The following is a 24,013-nucleotide window of genomic DNA, read 5'->3' as shown; positions in this document are numbered from 1 at the left end:
CAAATCCAGCTGAGGAATTTGGACAAGCATCGAAACTGATGTTCACAGATGTTCTCCATTAAATTTGACAGAGCTTGAGCTATTCTGCCAACAACGTGCTGAATATTTCAAGGCCATGATTTAAAAATCTAGTAGCGATATATCCAAAAACAACTGAAGCTGTAAGCGAAAAGTGGTTTTGTGAAAGGCGCTATCTAGTATGAGTTCCTGGATGTTTTATTTCCCAGCACCTCCTGCAAGAGTGAGGCTGGATTCTGCTAACGGGGATCTCCTCCCAAAGCAACCATGGATTAAAAACAATAAACAATCTCAGATTGCACCGATCAGGGCATGTGGAAAGAAAGAGGGGAGAAAAAAGCTCCAACCAGGATTTCAAACGGCTATTTAAAGACATAATATGTGTCAATTTCAAGCTTGCAAGGTCTGACGCAATTAAAATGAGTTTTATCTCAGAAGTTGTTTGTTGTAATCCACAACCCTTTGATAATTAAAGCCAGCGAGATGTATTTCAAGGGAACAGCCGCTGCAGCTGCTACCTTCAGATTTAAAACCAGTGACTGATCAACGATCCGGGGGATTTCGCTTCGATTTAATCTGGATCTCAGAACATTTTCTAACTATACTTGTTAAAAACTTTGGTCTTGATGAGAAAGTTACTCTCGTTCTCTCCATATTCATGAAAACAAAGAAAGCGGTAGCCCGTGAATCATTTAACTAAATGTTTTCAAGAAGTTCATCAATGGATCTCAGTGCAAACCTTGTAAAAACCTGTGATATTCAGCATAGGTGGCTTGGTTTGAATCATTTGTTTACATAAAAAAAACTTGTTTGCATAAAAAAATACCAAACACCCACCATTTAATCTACAGAAACAGAAAATATAAAGATGATACAGAAAATATAAAATACAGAAAATATAAAACAGAAAAAATAAACTGCAGAGGACTTTAAGTTGACTGAAACAAAACGGCGGGAACATTTGGCCACAGAGAACTTCTTTGCATCCTCCAACCTCAAAGCGCCACCTTTAGTTCACGGTTCATCCCAAAAGTCGGTCCTCCCTGCCAGGGCCATTTTTTTGGGCAGATCTTTAGTTGATTTTGTCGGATTTGGCTCTGGTTCCTGGTGAAGAAACAGAGGGTGGAGAAAAACTGCCCAGAAATACCACCCTGGCTCACGCAAAATGTCTTTAAGGTATTGCACGGCACGCTTTTCAGATTTGTGTTTGCAAACACTTCTTCTTCCACTGTGCAGTTATGGACTACTTTGTCTATCACTGAGATCCCAATCAAACACGCTGAAATTTGTGGTTGTAATATGAATGAATGAATGAATAATTTATTTTAGACAGACGATCCAGTGAAATTATAAATTTAACACATACAAACATTATGTATAAATGATGACATATGTAATTAGTTATATGTATAATTTAGTGATTATGTCTGAAAAGCGGAATGAACAAGTGAAACTTATTTAATCATACCTCTTCTCCTTCCTATAGCCCTTAACACCACCAATCCTCCTGATTCCCACTTTAGTTATTAATCCACACTACTCCAAACGTCCAGTACAATGTTTATTTTTGAAAAATGCAGAGGTTTTTATCCATGCATTTGCATCTTTGCGCATTGATTATTGTAACGCTCTGCTGTCCGGGTTACCAAGGAAAAGTTTTAGAGTCCTGCACAAGGTGGATGTAATCTCTTTGGAGGACCGAGCTGTAAACACTGGGGAAGCGCAAACCTCCTCCTATGTTTAGTGATGTTTTTTCTCTTACATTAGCAGTCTCATCATCATTCAGGGACCAACTACTCGACTCACACCAAGCAATAGCTTCCCAGGACCCAGGACAGTGGCGGGTTGGTCATTGATTCGCGTCTGACCTGGAATGCGTCCAGCAGGATGGACCTCCATGTCCTTAAAAACAGCAGCGCTCCAACTACAGGTTGCTCAGGTGCGAGTCGCTAAAATTGACTCCTGCATAGGTGTCAAAACGTTTTCAGAAAGAACTGAACGAAAGTCCGGTTGCCCTCGATTTAAGCCTGTTTTCTGTTGCGATGAGCCGGATAACTGAGAATTTGCACAGGCAACATGTGCTTAGTTTTTTCCAAAGGGCAATTTGTTTTTATCAAACCAGGTGTTTAGTTTATTCGACTCCGGGCCGATGTCATCCGATAGCTGCTGCAAGCACTCGCCTGTACAGAAGATATTTGTATCATCCGCAAACAAAACACACTGTGGTAGTTTTGAAACACATAAACAGTTTTGGTCCCAATACCGACCCCTGTGGGAGACCACGAGCAATGTCCAAGCTTGACAACTGATTATCACCAATTTTTACAAGTAGGTCTTCACCCACTTCAGAACACCATAATGCTCTGATATCCTGATTAATATATTATTATCAGTTGTGTTGAATGATTTTTTTTTTTTTAGATCCCGTAGCAAAACGTATTTTTTTATCTACGGAGATGGAAATCTCATCTATTCATTCGATAGAATGACAAATGTGGAAAAACACTGTCATTATTGAATCCTAAAGTTAATGTTCCATGTCAGAACTCTCACACATTCTAGAAAGCAGACTGGTTTGCCTTTTCTTTGCAGGATTAGTGAAATACTGATGTACCAGGAGTCATTTTTCACTGAGCCTTAGTGGAAGTCACGCAGTCTCAGAGTGAATCCACCTGCTGCTCTTCATTAGTTCAGGTCTAATTTCACACCTTATTGTCCGACCACTGCACCTTAATGATGCCTCCAGAGCACTGAAATATTAGCATAAAATACTTCCATGAGTGTCCGTTAGGTTTAATAATCATATTTTATAATATTTACAAAGTTTCAAGGATTCAATGAATTATTTAACATTTTTAACACATCATTTATTGTTTTTTTCTTAGCTGTGCTAATTTCCCTCCATGCTGCTGTTCAGTCATAACCTTGTAGACAGTCCCGGTTATTCTCTGCCTCTGCATGGAACAGCGTTGCTAATGCAAAACAAGGTGACAGGGAAGACAGTTTGACATCTGACTGACGGCATGACGGCATGACAGGTGGGAAAAGATTACCACAAAGCTTGACATATAAGATAGGAGACGATCATGATGAGCACAACGTCTGACACGAGCAGTTAGCACAGCTACGGCCAGAACTTTTGCCAGGGTGTTATCTGTTTGACGTGCGTTTCTATGGGAAAATTAAAGAACAAATGAAATGTTTGCAGAGTTACAAAACCTTTAATTCATCAACATTCCCCCTGATGTGCTCCACGTTCACCTCTGGAGGAGATCCGGACTCGTTGTGAGCCGTCCTGGTCTTATTAGCGCTTAGAGACGATCCCAGTTTTTGCTGCCTTCTGGTCCCAGAGTCCTTAAGGGGGCAAGATTATAACATTTTCCAAATATTTTTCAATTTCCAAATTTCGTTATTACTTTCACCACACCAGATCACATTTCCTCACCAAAGTGTTGCTAGATTGTTGGAAGACATTTCTCTGGGAAGATGTTCTTCTTCATGAGAGGAAAAAAAGTCCTTTAGAACAAGAAAAGGAGCTCCGCAAAAGGATTCTATCAGTATATTCCGCTGTCTCATGATGTCTCTCGCCTTTTCTTCTTGTGATAGCCACTCCAAAACATTGACTTTGATGTCCCTTGTCGACTTTGTAAGAAGTTCTTCAGTGTGAAAGGGGTTATTGTCCATTAAGAAGACACATCTACGGTGAAGCTGTGACCTCCTGGCTGCTGTCTTGAATCTTGCTGCAATATTTCTACGTAATGTTCTTTCGAAATGACGATGATGTCCAATGTTCTCAGAGTTTAAGCTTCAAACTTTTTCCTTCAAATGCACCAAAGTCAATATATATGAAAACCAAAGGATGTGTCTCCAGAAGTGAAGGCCTCTGAGTGCATTTCAACACTGTAATCTAGCTTTTAATGTTGTTTTTTGGAGTAATGGCTTCTTCCTCCCTGAGTGGCCTTTCAGACATGTTTCACAGAGCTTGATGATGACACTCTTACCAGCTCCAGCCAGCATCTTCACAAAAGGTTTTGCTTTTCTTCTGGGGATGATATGCACATGTTGTACCAAAACACATTCATTTTCAGAACACAGAAGTCGTCTCCTTCCTGAACAGTATGATAACTGGATGCTCCCACGGTGTTCATTCCCACGTATAACTGTTCGAAGCGATGAACGCGACATTCTACTTAAATATGAAGATGACTTGTGGAGGTCCACAGCTGTCTTCCTGATTTCTTCTTTTGATGTTCCCATGGTGTCACACATGGAAGCAGTGGGTCTGAGATTGTGCCTGAAAAGATACACACAGCTGCTCCTCCATTTAACTTAAAAGGCTCCAATTATTTAAAGGCATCGTAATCTGATGTTTTATTTGAAAAAAAAAATCTCTCTTTATTCTGGTATTTAGTAAATAGAAATAGTTCTGGTAATCTTAACTGACTTAAAACAGGAAAGATTGGGTCCAACTTCAAAGTTAGATACTAAGAAAATTGGTTATGTGTGTTTTTTTTATACCATGAATGTAAATATCTGATTTAAACAGTAAGTTTTAGGCTAATAAGGCTTTTTGACGTGAATTATGCTGCCTCTGATCGCTGCAAAACAATCTAAACACATTTGTGTTGCTTCCAAAAAGCCTTATCTGGAACCTGAGGCCACTAGTTGCTAGTTTGTAGAACTGCATAACGGTCACTACTTGGTTAAAGATAATGTTAGCGTCTTTTCATTCATTTTCATCCGTCAGAGCAATCCAGAAGGCTATCCATCATCTCCATTCAAAGTACCTTCCCCCTTCACTGTTGGCTGCTGATATCAGAAGCAATTTCAGCCCAAATGATCTTCATTTAAACCAACATCTCACCTGATGCATCATCCTAATTCCCAAATTGCCACGTACGAACAGATGGAAGAACGTGCAATCAGGTTTGATAAAGCATGACAATGTAATATTGGACTTGAGCCCATTAAGCCCCCTGCAATCGTCACACCAGCCCACTAAAAGTGATTTATCACTGAATGAGCCCATTATTTGGTTTTCACCCAAATCACTGAGCATGAGATTGATTATCCTTCCACAAGTTATTTTGCTTGAGGGCAACGTAAAACCTATAAGTGCCATTAAGCCAAACATATTGCAAAAAATAATGTTGCTTTTAACTGCGGCCCAATTCTAGGGGAAAAAAAAACTTACACCGGGGGGGAAAAAAATGCCTGATTGCTATCTGGTCCTTCCAATCGATAGTGCTTTCATCCTGTGGAATTATGAGCTTGTTTTCCTGCAATTAGTTTGGTGTGAACCAACTCTATTAGCATAGCTCAGTGATTTCTTCTCCCTTTTCCTCCCAACAGATTCCTTGATCCGTGTTGTGTGCATAATTACCCATCAATGATTAGCTTCTCGGCTGAAGTGAGGAACACCTCTAGGAGAGAAAGCTCCACAACTTAATCTGTGTCAAACACCTGTAAATGGATCTCTGACTCCCTGTTCATCCTGTTGATTTTCAATGAACCCAACTTCAATGCTGTAAAGGCTGAATTTACAAAAAACAACATCCTTAATTATGTACTCCAATGTGACAGGAGCACGTTCAACTTTTACTTTGGGCGTACAAGAATCGGTTAGCTCTCAAAAGCCACACTAGTACCCCATACACCAGCAGCGATGGTGGGAAGCTTCCCCAGATCCACAAAACACAAGTGGACCGGACAATAAAACTCCCATGAACCACTCAGCAGTTCTTTGAGGGTAAAGATCCAGTCCCCTGATCCACAGCTAGTCAGAGTCACATGGACTCCTTTTTTTTTTTTAGGTTTTCCAGCCATGCCCCGCTGGGAGGAGACACCGGGGGAGACCCAGAACCTGCTGAGGGGACTATTGCCCCCTTTTCACCGCCCCCGCTTGGCTGGGCTTTATTCAGCTCCGCGAGCATTTCGATTGTTGACTGTAATGAATTGCAGGGGACCTGTGCTTGCCACTGAGCTCTTTAAAGTCCCTGTAGGGTGCTGGTTTGTTAGGTCTCAGGCAGTCCTGCGTTCTCCCTCCTCAGCCTTATAAATTTATTTTGTATGGATTAAAATCTGTGTGGGGCTCTTTGACGATATCTCTTTTGTCCTGGGTGAACATTGAGTTGTGCTAAAGTTTGACGTTCTAAATAAAACATTGTCATTCTTCGGCTGCCTTTGTTTGCATTCTTGTCTGCTTTGTGCTTGCTTGTTTTCTTATTTTACAAATGCTCCACACTTCCCTGTAAATCAACAACTCGTGAGCAAAAATCCACAAAGCAAAATGTCATCTAGCGCTTGTCCAGGCGTAGTCGGATATCTGGGGAAAACAAACAACTTTTTTGTAATATGTTTTGTCCTTTTATCCAAATGAAAGCTTCATTTTGCGTCACTAAAAAACACTATTTCTGAAAACGCCGTCCAAAGTTGACATTTGGGAAAACGGCGTTTTTGTGTTTGCGTGTCTACATGGCAAAGCTGAGTATTAGGGTCCCACACGTCACAGTCTGCAGCAAATAACGCGGCGCTGACGCCACATGTTACCATTGTTACTGACCTGGCCATGCGGTGGAGGAATGATGAATGCCATCAGGGAGCTGCTTATATTTACGTAGCTGTTGTGATTGACTGTTTACAATATTCTCTAATCAATGTTAAACTGGACAAATTCCCTTCTATGAGAACAACAGCATTTCCTGTCTTCACCCCAGAATCAAGACTTATCAAGTAAAAGCTTACATGAAACATTATAAACCTTACAGTCGGTTGATGTGCTTTTAGTTTGTTTGTTTTTACAAGCCCAGTTTCTCTAATAAGTTGAGGTGCAAAAGAGAAAGAGGTGATTTACACCCTCCCAATATGGCGGGGCTACGTGGTGGCTTCTAAAGGATTCTGCTTGGCCGACAGGTCATAGCTTTGCTGTACACTGCCCCCTTGGCGTGTTTATGACAACGCTCAGTGGTGTATTTGTGCGGTTTCATGTGGATGAAAACTTTTCTGAAAACGATCCTTTGCATAGGATATTATTATTAAAAATGATAATTTGTTTTCAGAAAGAATCAGCTGTACAAGGCCATAGTGTTGAAGTGCAGGATCCGAAGGTAGTGAGGAGGCAGGTGAGAAGGTGAACCATATTACAACAACAAAAAACGACAGAATGACTTCAAAAAGGTGAGTAAATGAGAAAAGCAAAGGCAGCTAATGAGGCAGGGAGCTTAAACACTGAGGTAGTGTCATCTCTGTACTAGTTAGTACAGAGATGACACAAACCAAAGGAAAAAAGCCCACTGCTAACATACAGTGAGAACCTAAATGCTCTGAGAACAGAAACTCCAAAAAAATAAAAAAAAGTAAGACACTCAACACAAAGAAATGACATGGCAAGACCCAAATGACAGTAATAAACAACCCTGGAATGAACCAGATATGGACACAGAAATACAGATAAAACACACACAACCAAAGTCCCAAAGAACATGACACAAAGTTGTACAAATGATCAGATTTGCCCTTTAAAGTCTCTTGGGTTTAATTACAACACGCAGGTCCGCGTATCAAATCCTTCTGTTTTTCTTTAATAATTTATCCTGGACAAGTGCAGCCTGAGCAGCAAAAGGCTTCCCTCTCTGTCTCTCTCTATCACCTGCGTGAACTCTCAGCGGACACTGAAGCTCTCTTCTCTCTCCCTAGCCTCTCTCTCTCTCTCTCTCTCTCTCTCTCCCTCTCTCTCTCCCTCTCTCATCCTCCCTCGCCTGCTTCGCTCCAGCATCCCGACTCCCTCTCCTCTCCTCTCCTCTGCACCTGCTCCTCCCCTCCTGCCTTGCTTATTATCCTCAGACTCCGAGCTGCGCTCCGTCCCTCGCCAAGTGATGCTCCTCGGTGGCGCACATCGGTGCCTCGTCGATGCAGGGAGCGGAGCCGCGGTTCGTTTTCTTCCGCGGGGAAACGCGCACTGAGCGGCGGCCGAACATGGGAATTTAATGGGGATTATGAGGGAGTGAGCCGGAGGAGGGAAGGACGAAGAGGAGGCGCAGAGGTCCCATCAGAGAGCGGCGAAGGACTTGGAGCAAGAGGCGGAGGAGGAGGAGGAGGATGAGGAGGGAGGGGATGCTGAGATGACTGAGGATGGTTTATAAGCTTTATATAGTTTGATTTGGATTTTGTGTGTGCGCTGCGCGCTGGGTGGTTAAATTAGGTTTTCAGAAAGGACATCTTAGAGTTTTCTGGATCCTTTTTTTTTTTTCATTTGTGATGGAGTGAGAAAAAGAGCGCACAGTAAGTTAAGATCCGCCATGAAATCAGTGTTTTTCAGTCGTTTCTTCATCCTCTTGCCCTGGGTCCTTATTGTCATCATAATGATCGACATCGACAGTAAAAGGGCGATCCGGGCTCCGGCGGCCGGGCGGACCGGCAGGGCGCAGCGGAGCCCCAGGGGCGGCTCACCGGGAGCCGGCGGCGCCCAGAACCAGTCGTCGCTGCCCATCATCTACGCCATCACCCCGACCTACAACCGGCCGGTGCAGAAAGCCGAGCTGACCCGGCTGGCCCACGCTTTCCGCCAAGTGCCCCGGCTTCACTGGATCGTCGTGGAGGACTCGACCTCGCGCACCGACCTGGTGACGCGCTTCCTGGCCCGGTGCGGCGTGCCGTACACGCACCTGCACGTGTTCACTCCCCGCAGGTTCAAGCGCGCCGGCATGCCACGCGCCACCGAGCAGAGGAACGCGGCTCTCGCGTGGCTCCGACAGCACCGCGGCAAGCGCGACTCCGGCGTGGTTTTCTTCGCGGACGATGACAACACGTACAGTCTGGAGCTGTTCGAAGAGGTAATTACCCTCTCACCTGCGCGTCACCTCATCTTCAGCATCCATCAGCCATCCGCTGAGAGGGCTTTGACAAGGCGTGACACCTGCCTGCCACAGCGGTGATCCTAGATCATCTTTGACTTTGATTTGAATTTAAAATAAATAAATAAATCTAAAAGCATTCACAGGAACTTTTCAGTAATTTAGAATATCGTCCACACGTTCTTTTTTTAGGTGTTTAAAGTGTTTAAATACCTGAAGTGGAACTTGTTTTATTAAATCATGAGCCAAAGTGAACGTTTTTTTTATTGTTATGGCTTACAGGCACAATCTAGACATTTATCATTTTTATACGACCCTAAAAAAGGATTTCTAATACAGAAATGTTATGTTCACAAGAAAGAGTGCTGACTGCTGACAGGTGTCCAGCAGGAAAGCCTCAAAAGATATATATATATATATATATATATATATATATATATATATATATATATATATATATATATATATATATATATATATATATATAGATAGATAGATAGATAGATAGATAGATAGATAGATATACTTATATATAAGTATATAGATATACTTATATATATATATATAGATATATATGCACAAGCAACAGAAATTATCATGACCTTGACAGAATTGGGAAGCCAGGCTGGGAAGAGGAATGGCTGGACTGTTCATTGGTGGTCCCGTGCTGTCTTTTGAAATGAAGGTGTAGATTTAACGGAATCCAGGTTGCTTGAGGTCCGGTTTGAAGTGTCCGCCCCTTGGTTATGATTTGGCAACTGTGTCATCCGCCAGTGTTGGTCCACTGTGCTTAACATGTCCAAAGCCAGAGCAGCCGTCAAGCTTCATGGAGATTTATTTTCCAACAGGACTTGGCAAATTACCCACAGCTAGAAATAGCAACACATGCTTTTATGACCACGGTATCACTATGCGTGATTGGGAAGCCAACTGGCCTGACATAAATCCAGCAGAGAATTTCGGGAGTATTGTGCCAACAATGCACGAGGCTGAAGGCAGATGAATGCCACCTGGGCTTCCTTAACACCTTCGCAGGACCGCAGGCTGATCGCCTCCATGTCACGCTGCATTGATGCAGCGTGACATCTTGTGCTCTGCACTTGTTAATATTTATATAGACCGGGCTGAAGCTGTCAGAAAAGGCTGCATGTTGAGTAAAAGATAATACATTTTAGCTCCACAGCGTTCATTTATCCCGCAGCGTTAAGCTTGCTGGGAATCTGTATAATTCACGGCATCGGCCCTGTCTGAGCTGCGGGGCTTTCCCCCCGTGATGCTGATGGAATTTCACTAGAAGCCCGCGGAAACGTTTTACCAACGGACCCCCCTGTAAAGCGGCGCCTCTTAATAATGCAGTATGCGCAGAGTGAGAAATGGCTGATGGATTTACAGTAAATGCAAGAGAGGTTACGGTCAGACAAAGATGTGGGAGGGATGCTAACCTTTGCCTCAGGTGCAGCATCTTTGTGTTGTCTTCTATAATCTTCTGGCCACCGCTGAAGTAATAAGCAGATATTTTGTTTGCATCAATTACTATGATGTTCTTCAGCAGTAGAAATTATACGACTTTGATTCATGCTGACTCTTTTGGATTAAATAAAACACTTTATGACCGTAGTGGTGCACTTGGTAGCACTGTTGCCTTGCAGCAAGAAGGTCCTGGGTTCAAACCCCAGCCTATGGTTCTACTGAATGGAGTTTCCCTGTTCTCCTTGTGCAGGTCTAGATTCTCTCTGAGTACTCCAGCTTCCTCCCACAGCTAAAAACATGACTGTTAGGTTAATTGGTCCCTCTTAATTGCCCTTAAGTGTGCGTGCATGCATGGTTGTTTGTTCTGTTGGTCTGTGATGAACTGGCGGCCTGTGTACTTGTCTTTTGCTTATTGACTGCTGGATTTCTCTTACACGGATAACCGGGTATAGACAATGGATGGACATGCTTCCTGTAGTTTTACAATTTCAGGTTTTTGCTGTAGTTTTTGTAAGATCCTATTAACTTGAGTACAAGACATTTACCGAGTTGGATTTTACTATGCTCCACAAATCATGCAACAACAAGTTGGTTTCCAAATTGACACATTGGTAAAGATCTATTTCACCACTTTTTGGCATCCGGTCCAACTTAGATCGGTTCTGTTCTCAAAATATGAACCTGAAGGGCTACGTTCACGTTGCAGGTCTTCATGGTCAATTCCGATTTTTTGCTGAAATCCGATTTTGTTCAGGTTGCCGTTCATACTACTATTAAATACGACCGCCATCATTCTGCTGTCCGAACGGATCAAGACCACAATGCAACCCGCACATGGCGATAACAGAAGGAGACGTCACAGAGCAGCGCACTGTTTGCAGAAGTAATAGTGAATGTAATCGTTTCTAGAAGTGTTCTATGAAGATTTGTTAAAATAAAATTTAAAAAAATACAGATACTGTCCGGCATCTCTCCTTGTTATTATTAGAAAGAGCGCATAAGACCACATCATAGCAAGATGAAGTAAGTAAGAAAAATAGCAGCACAGCTATTAGAAATGTTTTTTTTATGGAGCGCTACCTGCTGCTGTGTGTGGATGTGTAGTTGGAGCCAGGACAGTGACGTAAAAACCGGATAAAATGCCATATGACGGTTTGAAAAATATCCAATACGTATCTGAATTAGTACCACATATGGAAGTGGCACAAATCAGATTTTCTGGGGGGTGAAAAGATCGGAATTGGGCCGTTCACACTGCCGTAAAAAAGATCGGATTTGGGTCGTATTTGCCTGCAGCGTGAACATAGCCAAGACAAATTATCCTTTATCAAACACAGATTCTCAAAATTGTAGTACTATTTGTAATACTGTTATTTTGTTTCTAAAAACCACATATGAGTTTAAGGGTTGTATTTCTTTGGCATCTAAACCAGACCCAGTTTATGTAACAACTGCTCCAGTTTGAAATCCTCATCTAAGAAGAGGTAGAGGCAGTGAAATGTCCCTGTTTGGAGTCTTTGGTTTCTCTGACACTTAAAAATCAAAACAATCAATGAGAATGTTATTTAGACAGACAGACAGACAGACAGACAGACAGACAGACAGACAGACAGACAGACAGATAGACAGATAGATAGATAGATAGATAGATAGATAGATAGATTTAGTCATTTCCAACATTTACTCCTTGTTTTAACACACAGATTCTAGCAAAAATATGTAATAAACTCCCTTTGTGCATTTCCACTCTTCACGTCAACAAGTCAGCTGCAAGCTGTAGTCTTAACGCAGTATTTTTCTTTTTATGCAATTTCTACGGCTGTCTGTGTTGTTTTTTTTTTTTTTTTGTGACCAGAAATATTCCCAAACTTCCGAATTTGTCTGTTTTGTAAGCTAAAATGGAAACAGTGTGCAGCAACATGAGGGGGAGGGATCGTGTCGCCTAATGCCATGCTCCATGCAGGCGGGGAAATCTCTTCTCCCTTCCATTTTTTCCTAGCATCTCATTTGAGTAAAAACTCAGTTTAACTTGATTCTAGTAACCTGCTCCTGCATAACTGAGCCCCACAGTGAATGTTACACCCTGCAGCACCATAGGGACTTAAAAAAATCGGAACATCCGACCGTACATTAAAGCACGCTGATCAGCTGCAGACTGCTGCTGAAACAGCCCGATGCATCAGTATTGATCCTGCGAATTGGCAAAGCGGCAACACCATGTAATCAACTCCGCATCCCAGGGAGGTGTTCATGCCATACGTGTTTATGCAGCGTAGCGGTTATGTCAAAAGCCTGTTCGGAGTGTGTTGTTGTGCCTTCAGTTGACAAAGCTCCTCACTTGTAGGTGATGAGGTGGGGTCTCGAAGCTGCCTCGGATGAAAACAAAACAATCTTCATGCTCTCGTAGATCCATAATCTGGAAGAATGGGGTTGATTGCTGATTGCTTCCTTTCAGCGACAGCTGCCTCTGAATCTCAAGCAGCTTTCACCACTCGGATCTACACTTACAGAGATTTCTCTTTTTTTAAGTTAAATGGGCTTTTAAAGTTAATTTGTTACATGTGGTGCCCTTTTTATATACTTCCATCGCCTGTTGCCGTGGTGAAAAAGCACAGATGTGTTCAGATGCGCTTGATTTGATTTTCTGCTACCTGATTTGAGGATTTAAAAGGACCAGATCGTTCTTTTTAAATCCAAGTCGTCAATACTTTTTAATACTGGGTTAAGCTCTAAGCATGACCCTATGTGTGCACATTCTGATTAAATATTAACATATTAACAAAACAGTAGCATTGATTACTGAGGATGTTTTTTAGAATCCATTCACTTTGAGACAAGAGTTAACGGGTTGCGTTTTGGTCTAAGACAAAAATGATTAAACCTTTAGGGAGATCAGTTTATATTGTGTTTTATGCGCGGCATGCACTTTATTAACAGGATTATGCTAATTTAACGCAGGGAGAAGGAAATATCACTTCTGCTCTTGTTTTCTGGTAGCACTATTGATCAAAGGGGGATAAACGTGGATTAATTTAATTAAATTACAGGGCACTTCATTAGACAAATGGGCCCAAATCTATAATATGGTTACGTCAAATTCAGTTAAACTCAAACCCAGTCCTTCCACTATAATCCGATCGCATATCTTTAAATGCAGTCCGATTTGATCCTAATTATGACACAATCAAATTCAGACGATCATGTAATGATCTTGGGGAAAAGATTTCATTGTACCTAAAAAAAATCAATTGCATCAGGTTGTTGACTTTGCAGCAATCCCTCCATCTAAGCAAGCATGCGGCGACAGTAGAAAGGTGGGACTCCCTTTTAGCTGATAAAAATGTCCACAAAATCTCTGTTTGAACGGCTGCTGCAACCAGTTGGGGGTTGAGAGGAAAGAAAGCAGAAAAATTCAAAAATGATACATTGACTGAGCCAGGAACGCTGTACATAGGGAAGAAAAACAATAAGAGTGCATAGTTAATAGCTCTGTCAATCGTTTCCTCAAGAGAAGAGACAAAGCAAAACACAAGCACTGTAACCAGGGGTACTTTCTATGCGGAAGGAGACAAAATATTGCACATTGCATATTGAGTTAATGACTGTAAAACTCTATTTATAACTCCCACCAGGTTAAAAACACAGCTAAACAGAGAAGCACTGAGCCAGAAGTAATTTGTGTGGGAAAGAAAACGAATACACAAAGCTAATTGAAGCAATTTCTCTGTCAGCGGCTTCTGCCAACGGTTTAAACACCATTAGTCTAGAGCTGCTTCTCTCAGGTGGACACCATATGCTTGTGTGGACAGTTTTTTGCAAAATTCCCAGGCTGCTGGTTTAATTGAGCTCAATTGAAAATTACTCCTTGCTAGGTTTTAATCTCACACAGTTGAGTTAGTCCAAGAAATGAATGAATGAATATCAACCTGTTGAGTAATAGATGTGAGAAACACACGCATCCTGAATGCCGATGTTAACCTTGAAGACAAGAACGATGCTATCATTGTTTTGCCTAAAGCCGAGATGGACATGCTCTTCCAAAAATAACCTAATAGCATTCAGGGACAAATGCTGACATCCTATTGATAGGTCTTCTAAATATGTATTGTTAATATTAATTAACTCAGTCATAGAGTAAGATTAAGAGAAAACAGTATATCGTTTAGGAAAGTGACGTCTTATCTGAGTAATTTCAAAGTGCTTTCAAAGAATATTGTCCTTAAATTCCTACACAAAAAAAAGCCATATTGGGTTAAATTCTCTCACTGCAATTTCTTCCCCCTCCATTCGACCATCGCTCGCAAGGTAATGGCTGATCAATAAATCCAGCCAATCGAAGCCCAGCTTTATCTGGAAGCCTGTTGCTTCCCTCAATGCAAAAAAATCAGCTCAAAATCCTCACCACCGTGCACTCACAGAGAGCTGTAGCCTGGCCTACTGTGACAGAGAGTGTTGTTGAATTTGGTGGCTGTGGCTCAGTTTAAAGAGCATCTGTTTGATTTGTTGGTCGTACAGTGTCTCCTCTGTGTCCTCCTTCCTATTTCATTACCCTGCTCCTGTGCAGGTAATGGCCTGTCATAGAATGATAATAGGCTGTCACAAGGCGGTAATAACCTGCAGAAACTGTGTGGCAGCCTTTAGACTGATGAGAGTGACTTCCCACACAGTGGAAGGCAAATTCCCATTAGGAGCTCTTGGATCATTCTGGGAATAGAAAGTGCTTGGGAAAACATTGTAAACGGCTAAACTACTAAATTAACATGACTACTCGTAAGCAAGTGGGTCTTTATTCGCGGTGGCAGCTGTTGTTGTTTTCCTAAAAATGTGTGTCACGTCTTGTGGACCCATGACTGTGGTGAATTTCAGGGCTCCCTTCACCCTTAATGAAGATCCGGCTGTGATTAGTCAGAAAGTGGATAGTATTTGCACAACTTGGGGAAGGTCGTCAGGAGAACTGAGAACAGATTACCCATGCATCAAGTGTGACTGGCCGTGGAGGGATCTGAGCATGAACACATCCATAAAAAGGTAGTGGTGGTTTGGTATGTTGGTGCAGGTGTATAAGTTGGAGCATGATGACAGTATCCATGAGTTTTAGGGGAACTAATGAAGCCACACTGATGCTGCCACCGATCTTAATGCAGCCATTAGGATTGGGCCGTATGGCTGCAGCGGCCAATCCACACTTTGCATTCCATCCCATGTCACACGTACATACAGCAGCTGTCCTTCTGAGTGATGCAAAACACAAATTAATTGTCTCGGTTCAGGCATACTAGGTGAAGAAGTTATAAGGGTGTGTGTGTGTGCTTGTGTTTGTTGCTGAGTGAGAACATTTTAGCGCATTTTACTTGTAAAGCGAGGGCTTCTATGTAAAGTGCGGACCTTTTTTGGGTCGTCACTTTTTTGGGGGGCTAGTGGTTATGGTAAAGTTTAAGGTTAGGGTCAGGGTTAAGCCATAGAAAGGATTGATAATGAATGGAAGTCAAGGTAAGGTCCTCGCTCGGTATTTAAAACAGTACTTTACTTTAGCAGGTCTGGGTACTGGCACTGCTTAATTGATTTAAGAAAGAATTATATAGACAGTGTAGTATTGTGTCAAAGTGCTTGCCCATTTAATCTTTGTTCTGCTCTTGCTTTGTTGGCACTCTGAAATGCTCCAGATCATTAAACACAGTTTAACATCAAATAAAGATAACCTGATTGAATACAGAATGCAGTTTTTTATTGATGGCGCTCGCCTTCACCGAGCAAGAGTTTCTGAATCTAATTCAAACCAATTCTGGTTCGGGAGAGAGCAGCATTCTCTTCATCCTGCCTGTGGCAAGGGTGTCATCAGAAACTACGACATACTGCTTTGGTCAGTGTTGGTCTGAAAAATAATTACACAAGTTACAGGCATAAAATGCTACCCGAATGCCAGCTGAGTAAAATATACCTCAGCCTTAGTGGGGAAAGAGCCATCAAGCATGTAATAACATATTTTAATCACCATAAATCCCAAAAGTATTTACTTCTTTAATCTGTTAAAATTTTAATCAACTCCACGACTAGGTTAGGGTGGATGTGGACACAATATCATTCATTAAATTGAGTTACCTACTGAATAGGCCTTGAGGGAACAGTATGATGACTTTATTGCGTGCGGCGCACCGCTCCGGTTCTCTCCGTGTTGAGTCTGTGTGGATGTTACCAGATCCTTTGCTGCAGCTATAAAGTGCATGCCGCAGGGAGGAAGCTACAATACTCACAATCAGCTATAAAGTGTGTAGGGTATAAGTTAGGCAGCAGGTGTACACCACGTTCCCTTGCCCTAGAAGTGGAAATAGAGGTCCAACTTGCTGCAAAGGGACGGTGCCGACCCATCATCCCGCTTAAACAACAGCCTGATGCCTCGAGCTTTCTAGAAAATGTGGTGCTGGAAAGGTTAGAGCTCCGAACAAGTTGAGTTACATGGACATTAATTATGTCCGCAGATTTTAAGCCTATTCTGTAGCATGTTGCCTGAATTCAACCAGCTGGCATTTAAAATGTGCCCGACTTTTATGCTTGGCTGTAAAAGATGAACTTCTTCCTGATTTGGTCTGTGCTTTGCAAAGGATGTGGGTGTCTTCATGGTATTAAAAAGGCACATCCTTTAAATTTATAAATAAAAGCAAGAAAAGAAAAAGAATAATTACTGCTGTTAAAAAGAAACCACATTTTTGGGCAGTTACTTTAAATTTTTTATGTTTTTTTATTGTTATAGCTATAACTATATTTGCATTTAGAATTATTTTGGGTAAGATACAGGGATAGAGCAATGGTAAAACAAATACATGAAACCAGTCCATACCTGGTTAACAATTAACTGATGAGGTAAACATATTAAAGGGTGTTGTTATTTTTTTGCGTGAGGAATGCCATGTGTGGCGTGTGCGGTCAGGGAAATGCGTGTCTCACGGTCATTGCATGAGAGTTGAGAGCCTTGCTTGTCTATAAAGAGGGTTGCATGTTTTCTTTCTTGCTGTTCTCCACTTGTTAGAAGCCCCTGTACACGAATATCAGACACAATATGTGTCTAGTTTAACATTGAGTAGACACATGTTGTAAACAGTCAATCACAACACCAACCTAAAACTAAGCCCCTCATTCATTGCATTCATTTAGCCTCCACTGCATGGGCAGGTCTACCACAACGATGGCAGGTGATGTCAGTGCTGCGTTATTTGTTGCAGACTGTGATGCATCATACCCTAAAACTCTGTTTTGTCATGTGTGCGTGAAAAAAAATGCTTTTCAGTGATGTGAAACAGAGTTTCCGAGTGGATGAAAGGCCAAAACGCATAAAAATGTATTTGTTTTCCTAGATATCCGGCTAAGTGTGTATATATATATATATATATATATATATATATATATATATATATATATATATACATATATACTGCAACATAATTGTGTATTTTCAAGTTTTTTTTCTATACTTTGACTTCCACAGTTTTACTCAATATTAACTTCTACCTTAAAAAAAAACAAAGCATTTGTCACGTCTAGATTGCCAGTTTGCAAATGAGGAACTTAGCCGCAGTGCAATCATCCTCATTCTGGGTCGCTGATTACATCTAAGTTACTGGCCAGGCTGTTTTGCTCAGAAAGCTCGCTCCAGACAAACACAAAGCAATGAGCTGTGTTACAAACATTCCTCGTTTTCCTGCGCGTGAAATAGCATTGGTACATGGCAAATGTTTAACGGGCCTCCGCATTCCTGCTCTGTCTGCTGCAGTCGAGTCAGTGAGCAAACAAATGCATGTGTAATTTTTGCACATTAGTCAGCTCTCAGTTTGCCACGGTCTTTCATGCATGCAGCACATTCCGTCTAAGCTGCTTTGCAGCCGTTAATGGAGTGGCAGAAAATGCAGCAGTGCTCATCTATTCCCACCCATGCAATTACGCTGTGATTGGCTCTTACAACAGTGCTGCTGACTGCAGATGGATTGTGGATATATACTCATAGCAGTCAGCGTTAGCCACCTTAACAACCTTGTTAGAACCTTTTTACAGCTACAGTATTTCATTTAAATTTCTGAATCAGAGTATTTTAATATGGGGGGAAAAAAATCATACATCGAAAAACACTTGAAAAATCTGATGCGGATTTGTATTCAGTCCCCCCCAGTCACTACTGTGAAGAACCACCTTTTAGTGCAACTACAAATGCATGTCCTTTGGGCTATAACTCTATCAGTGTAGCACATCAAGAGGCTGACATTTTTGCCCATGGATGTTTAAGGTCACTTTCCTGCTGGCAGGTTAAGGTCTGCAGCAGTTTCAGGGCTTTTGCATCCTCTCTAGCCGGTTCCTCTAGCAAGAACGATAGGATGATACTGTCGCCACAATGTTTCATCGATGCATTAGTGGTGTGTTCAGGGCGATGTACAGACTTTCTTTTCTATCACATATAATGAATTGCATGTAGGCCAGAAAAGTCCTTCTTCCTTATTCCGCAAGTTTGTTTTGTCCCCGACTTTGCTTGTGACAAAATGCAAATGTTTATTACGGCTGTCTTTAATCTTTTCTCGCCACTCTGGCATTAACTCTTAACTCTAACTTTGTGGAGTGAGCATCTAATAGTTGTGCTGTTGCCAGAAACTAGCACTTGAGGTGTGGACATCTGCAGCTCCCCCAGTGTTGCCATGTACCTTTTACCCACTTCTCTGAGCTTTGTAGGTTTATTCCTCATTCTTTATGACGCTGCTTCTCCTCTAAGGTTCTTTAAAAAAAACCTCTGGGGGCTTCAGAGAACAGCTGCATTTATACTGAGATATAAATACACGAAGGTGGACTCCATTGACTAGCTAGGTGAAGTAATCGGTCCCAGTGAAATTCTTTTGGACTATCAGAGTAAAAGGGGCTAAATGCATCGACTTTTAGAATTTTCACTTATAAAACAAATCGTTTAAATCCCATATCTGTGTCATGCACATGTTTATTTTGGACTATAACGTAAAATCACTGCAAAAAAACACATTGAGTATTGTGGCTAAAACTTGAAAAAATTTGAAAAACTTGAAGGGGTGTGAATACTTTTGTAAGGCACCATAGAGGTTGTTAAATACTGGGGTTAACTTCTCTGCAGTTGGTGTTCTGACACTTATACGCAGTTTATTCGGGTTTTTTTTTAACTCCCTCTCAAGGGACTCCAATACTGTCTGCTAATTGAAATCCCAATAAGGGGGAATCGGTCTATATGCAACGTGCCATTAACTACGAGCTGTCATTTATCTATTTTAGCACAAAATGTTTTTTTTTGTCTGTTTAGAGTCCACCAGTATTTATGTTTAATTGCAGAGTCTTTCAGCTTCCTGGCACAGGCCCTCACACTCGGTTACGTGACAGTCAATCGGGGAAAATGAAGCCGTTCCGGTCTCGTTTGGCTCCCCTTTCCTATAAAGCTGCCTGTGGAAGCGGACGGGGTTTCCAGCTGAAGGCAGCGCGGCGGGGCCGTTCAGCTGCAGGAGTCTGTGAGCCGGGGAGCGCTTTCGTCAGAGCTTCTCTGAATAAATGAATACCCCCGGCTCTGAAAGCTTCACAAAAGTCACTGTGACTTTTTTAGAGAGCAGCTACTGTGGCGAATGCTCTTTTTGCTCGAGTTTTATCCGGGGACAACTTTCTTCGATGGAGCCATATTGGGTTCTGGGTGTTTTATTTTTTTTATTTTTTCTATTACAGTCAACATGATCTGACGGTTTCTCCAACCTCGTGATAAAAGTGGAGAGGAATTTTGTTTTTCTCGTTTAAACCAAGGCGTTATTTGAGCCGTCAAACGTTCTGGTTAATCATCGAAAATAAGAATTATTACAAACGTTTAGCTCACTGAGTTCTTGACCATGGTTTAAGAGTTCAGCAGCAGGTTAGAGGGTTGAAATGAAGAGAAGCTGGAGGAAGAAAAATGAAGCACTTCTAACCGACATGAGCGATTATCATAACGGTGCAGAGAGGGAAGCAATGGTCTGTAATGTTTGGGAGGTGAAGCAGAAAGGAGAAACACCTGAGTGAGAGCTATGTTCAAGGTTCAGGACAGAGGGAAGACACCGATGGGGAATGGCGCAGGGGTTATTTAAAGGCTGAGGGCTTTTAGGGGCCAGTGGAAATGTAAAAGTGCTGATACAAACCTCAGCTCTGGATTTTTTATGCTGCTTTATACAAGTAATCCCATCCCTCAAACTTCTTCACATTATGTCTCCTTACAACCAAAAATATAATGTTTTGTTTTTGTTGGTTTTTTTAGATTAGGACTAGACGCAAGGGACCAACACAAAGGAGTGCAAAATTGTGAAGTGGAAGGAAAACAAAACAGATCCGGATCCTGACGGCACAGATGAAGTTTGGAGGTGTACGATCTCGCCTAAAAACATTTTAGGAAAACTTTTTGTTACAAATTAGGATTATAAAATTGTACACTCCTCATCTCCTTACTGCTCCTTACTCCAACCTTGTGGCGGACAGTTTTTCTTACTGCATGCAACTCCGTCCCCTCAGCAAGCCCCGGGGAAGCAGAGAAGCACTGGGTCGCTTGAGAGATCGAAGCCCCAGGAAAGTGAAATTATGTGGGTAAATGTGTATGGAAATGCTATATCCCATGGAAATAGGATTTTAAAAGCCCCAGGCTTTTGAACGGCAATGGAAAAGGGGCTATTGTTTTACAATGTTTTGTTCTACAAATAAAGATCTAAAACTGTACCATTTGTATTAGGGCCCCTTTTACTCCGATGACCCTAAATAAAATCCAGGTTATTCAACTGCTTTCAGAAGGTTCCTGATTTTTAATGGCTCTTCGCCTGTGCGTAATTTACTGTTTAATCCATCAATCCTGCCGTTCTGTGAAAGGCCCCAGAGGTTTGTCAGAGAGCATCAGAGAACAAACAGCTGTAAACATCTGGCCCGGCCAGCCAGCCTGACTCAAGCCACGTGTATTCAATGCACAGCTAGTTAGTCTGGACAGGCTCAGACTCTCCGGTCTAAAACTTACCGGACCAATCACAGCGAGGGAGGTGGGAGTTTACAAAGCGTCACTCTTTACCCATAATGCAGCAGTGCTTTTCTGTTACCATAACAGTCAAGATGGCAGCCACTACAGAGTGATGTTTTAATGAGGCCTTTTTTATTCCCTGAATGACCTGGTTATATCTTTAAAAACTCAACAGCTGGCTGCTCTAAGAGCTGAAACAGAGCGTGCTGCTTGGACATTGCGTCACATCCGTAGTTCTATGATTGGTTCTAACTTGTTTCCACTGAAATCAGGCTCTACCCGCAGCTTTCCAGACTGATATGCCTTGTTTACAACGTAGGTCAGTCTGGCTGGTCAGGCTAGTAAATGTCCACAGCTCAGAAAAGAGAATTATTTCTATAGGGCATTCCTCAAATGACATCAAATCACTAAATTCTGAACAGAGCAGTTAGCAGTTAGCGTCGTGGCCATCTTGCGGTCATACAAACAGAGCGGTAATGCTCGAACGAGTCAAACAGTGAACAGATCGGTCCTGAATATCCCCTCAACAGACATATTATGGCAATAACAAAACACCGCTGCTCTGGTATGTGCTGGACTGACTCGCGATATGATGATCGTGACCATATGGAGTTTTTTCCATTGATTTAACCCCGAAGGATTGGTGAGAAATGTCAGTGTTGGAGCTTGTAACCGAGAGGACTTTACTATGGAATCTGACCAAAGACACAAACGTGCTCTCCACCTTTCCCCGGTGGCAAGGAGCCAACACTTGAATGTCCAGACCTGATCTGTGAGGTAGACCATGTTTATTTGTTTATTTGGCTTTTTCTCAGTGGAATGAAAAAAATCATCATACAATGAATCTATTAAAGGTGTTCCTGTAAGTTTCAGTGTTGCATAGTCCGCTTATTATGAGCGACTTTGGGCTTGTTTTTCTCTAAAGTCACTTGTAACATTTGTGAGTCGGCAGTTGCAGTTCCTTGGGTTTGTTTTTGAAGGTGAAGTTACTTTTTCTGAGCTTGGTGGGTTTTTTTTGTAAAAAAGAAGCTGTTTTACATCTATTTGTTGCTGTTTTTAAGTCTATTTTTTGAGCGTATAATAATTTAAAACATAAAACTGTAATAATATATATGTTTCTTTCTTAGTATTTGCTGTAATTCTACACAGATTCAGCGGGTTTCTTCCTCACGTTTGATCCGTTGTGAGAGAGGAGAGGACAGCCTCTCCTGCCTTTCTTTCCCGTCATTTTGACGTTTAAGCTGTTCTATTATATGTTTCTCGATTAAAGCATGTTGAAATGAAGCTCCTGGGACATTTTTATCTTCCAAAATGATTGGTATTGCGGTTGTTGCCATTGTAGTTTGTACTCTGCTCGTCCAACCGACCTGGAAACCTGGGCTGTCTCCGGGCAAAAGTGACGTCTTGCTACAAACGTCCCATTGCATCAAGTACTTTTTAGATTTCCACCCCTTTCTTACTCAAGTCCAAGTTTATTCTGCAGTGATAGACTGCTAGGGTTAGTTAATTGGAGTAAAATCTGACTGCCCCTCACTCTAATCCGTGTTTAAAGGAGTCTTCTCTTTATTCTCCATCAGTTCAGGCTGAACGGCCAGGTCCACCACCAGAAACCATCCTGCACTCAGAACCAGCCCACATGGCGCCGGTGTGACAAACGATCTTTGATGTAAATAAGAATAATTTCAGACTCGGTTGAGTGCCTGACAGCCTCCAAGCCCTGACAAATTACTGTGCCGATGGCTCAGAGAGCCGACGTCTGCTACGTATTCACAAGTAAACAAAAGAAAGGCTCGGGGTGAAGAACACAGAGCTGAGAAGATTCACATTTTTCATTTGACTCACTGCCAGGACACTCTTGAAGACTTGAAGTGCCCCGGTTCGGCCGGGTAATCAGCTCCGACTCCATTCCCTGGGAACAAATAGGTGAGAAGTGAGTTGTGTGCACACCCAAAGAAACTCTTAATGATAAAGTTTATGAAATCCATTATGGATGTTCCCCTTTTCTGCCTCCTACAACAGAGACAGAGAGAGAGAGGGAGAGAGGGAGTGGGGGAGAAGGAGAGACGTCACTGTGTTGTTTTCTCCTTGGGACGAATGTTTGTGGGGCCGAGGCCGGGTGTGATTTTAATCAAGTGTATTTTTATCTCTGCAATTTTAATATGCATGGCGCAGGCAATCAGAGTCAGGGAGGGGAGAAATGAGCAGGGGGAAAACGAATGAATCAAATTAGTGAGGCTGAGGGAGGGCTATGAAACTGATGCAATGGTGCATGATATGTGTGTGCAGGCTGGAGCTCTATGGGGTTTATGGCGGGGAAAGAAATAAAAAGATTCACACCAGGGCTGTGAGGGAGATCATACAAGCCATGCATGATCTATATAAAAGCTGAGCAAATACTTGATCTGTACTTGTGCAGTGGTGCATTGTTCAACATGGATGAAATAATAAAGCATGACTACATTTAATTCCTTCAACTTCTCCTCAGCCAACAGCTATCAAATGTGTCCAGTTGGGTGCCTTCATGAAATCATTGAAAAGGCAGGATATTTGTTTAAAATGTGTTTTTCTAAGCCTTCCTTTGAACATGGGAGGATTGTACAAAATGATGAGGTTCTGCAAGGAAGAAAACGATCACATTGATTTCTTCGCTCCTCTCATTTTT

General features: G+C 42.0%; 1 protein-coding gene across 1 annotated transcript in view; it reads left to right on the top strand.

Moving 5' to 3' along the window:
• The first annotated feature begins 7,795 nt into the window (after positions 1–7,795).
• The window catches only part of b3gat2 (beta-1,3-glucuronyltransferase 2 (glucuronosyltransferase S)), a 38,104-nt gene continuing 21,886 nt past the window's right edge, over positions 7,796–24,013 (top strand). The window contains exon 1 of the mRNA XM_036126553.1: positions 7,796–8,849. Coding sequence (XP_035982446.1) covers positions 8,316–8,849 — 534 coding nt within the window. The 5' untranslated portion in view covers positions 7,796–8,315. The remainder of the gene's footprint in view (positions 8,850–24,013) is intronic.

This window comes from Fundulus heteroclitus, chromosome 22, assembly GCF_011125445.2.
Source record: "Fundulus heteroclitus isolate FHET01 chromosome 22, MU-UCD_Fhet_4.1, whole genome shotgun sequence".
Lineage (NCBI taxonomy): Eukaryota > Metazoa > Chordata > Actinopteri > Cyprinodontiformes > Fundulidae > Fundulus > Fundulus heteroclitus.
Note: the sequence above shows the minus strand (reverse complement) of the source record. Positions and strands in the feature narration are given on the sequence as shown.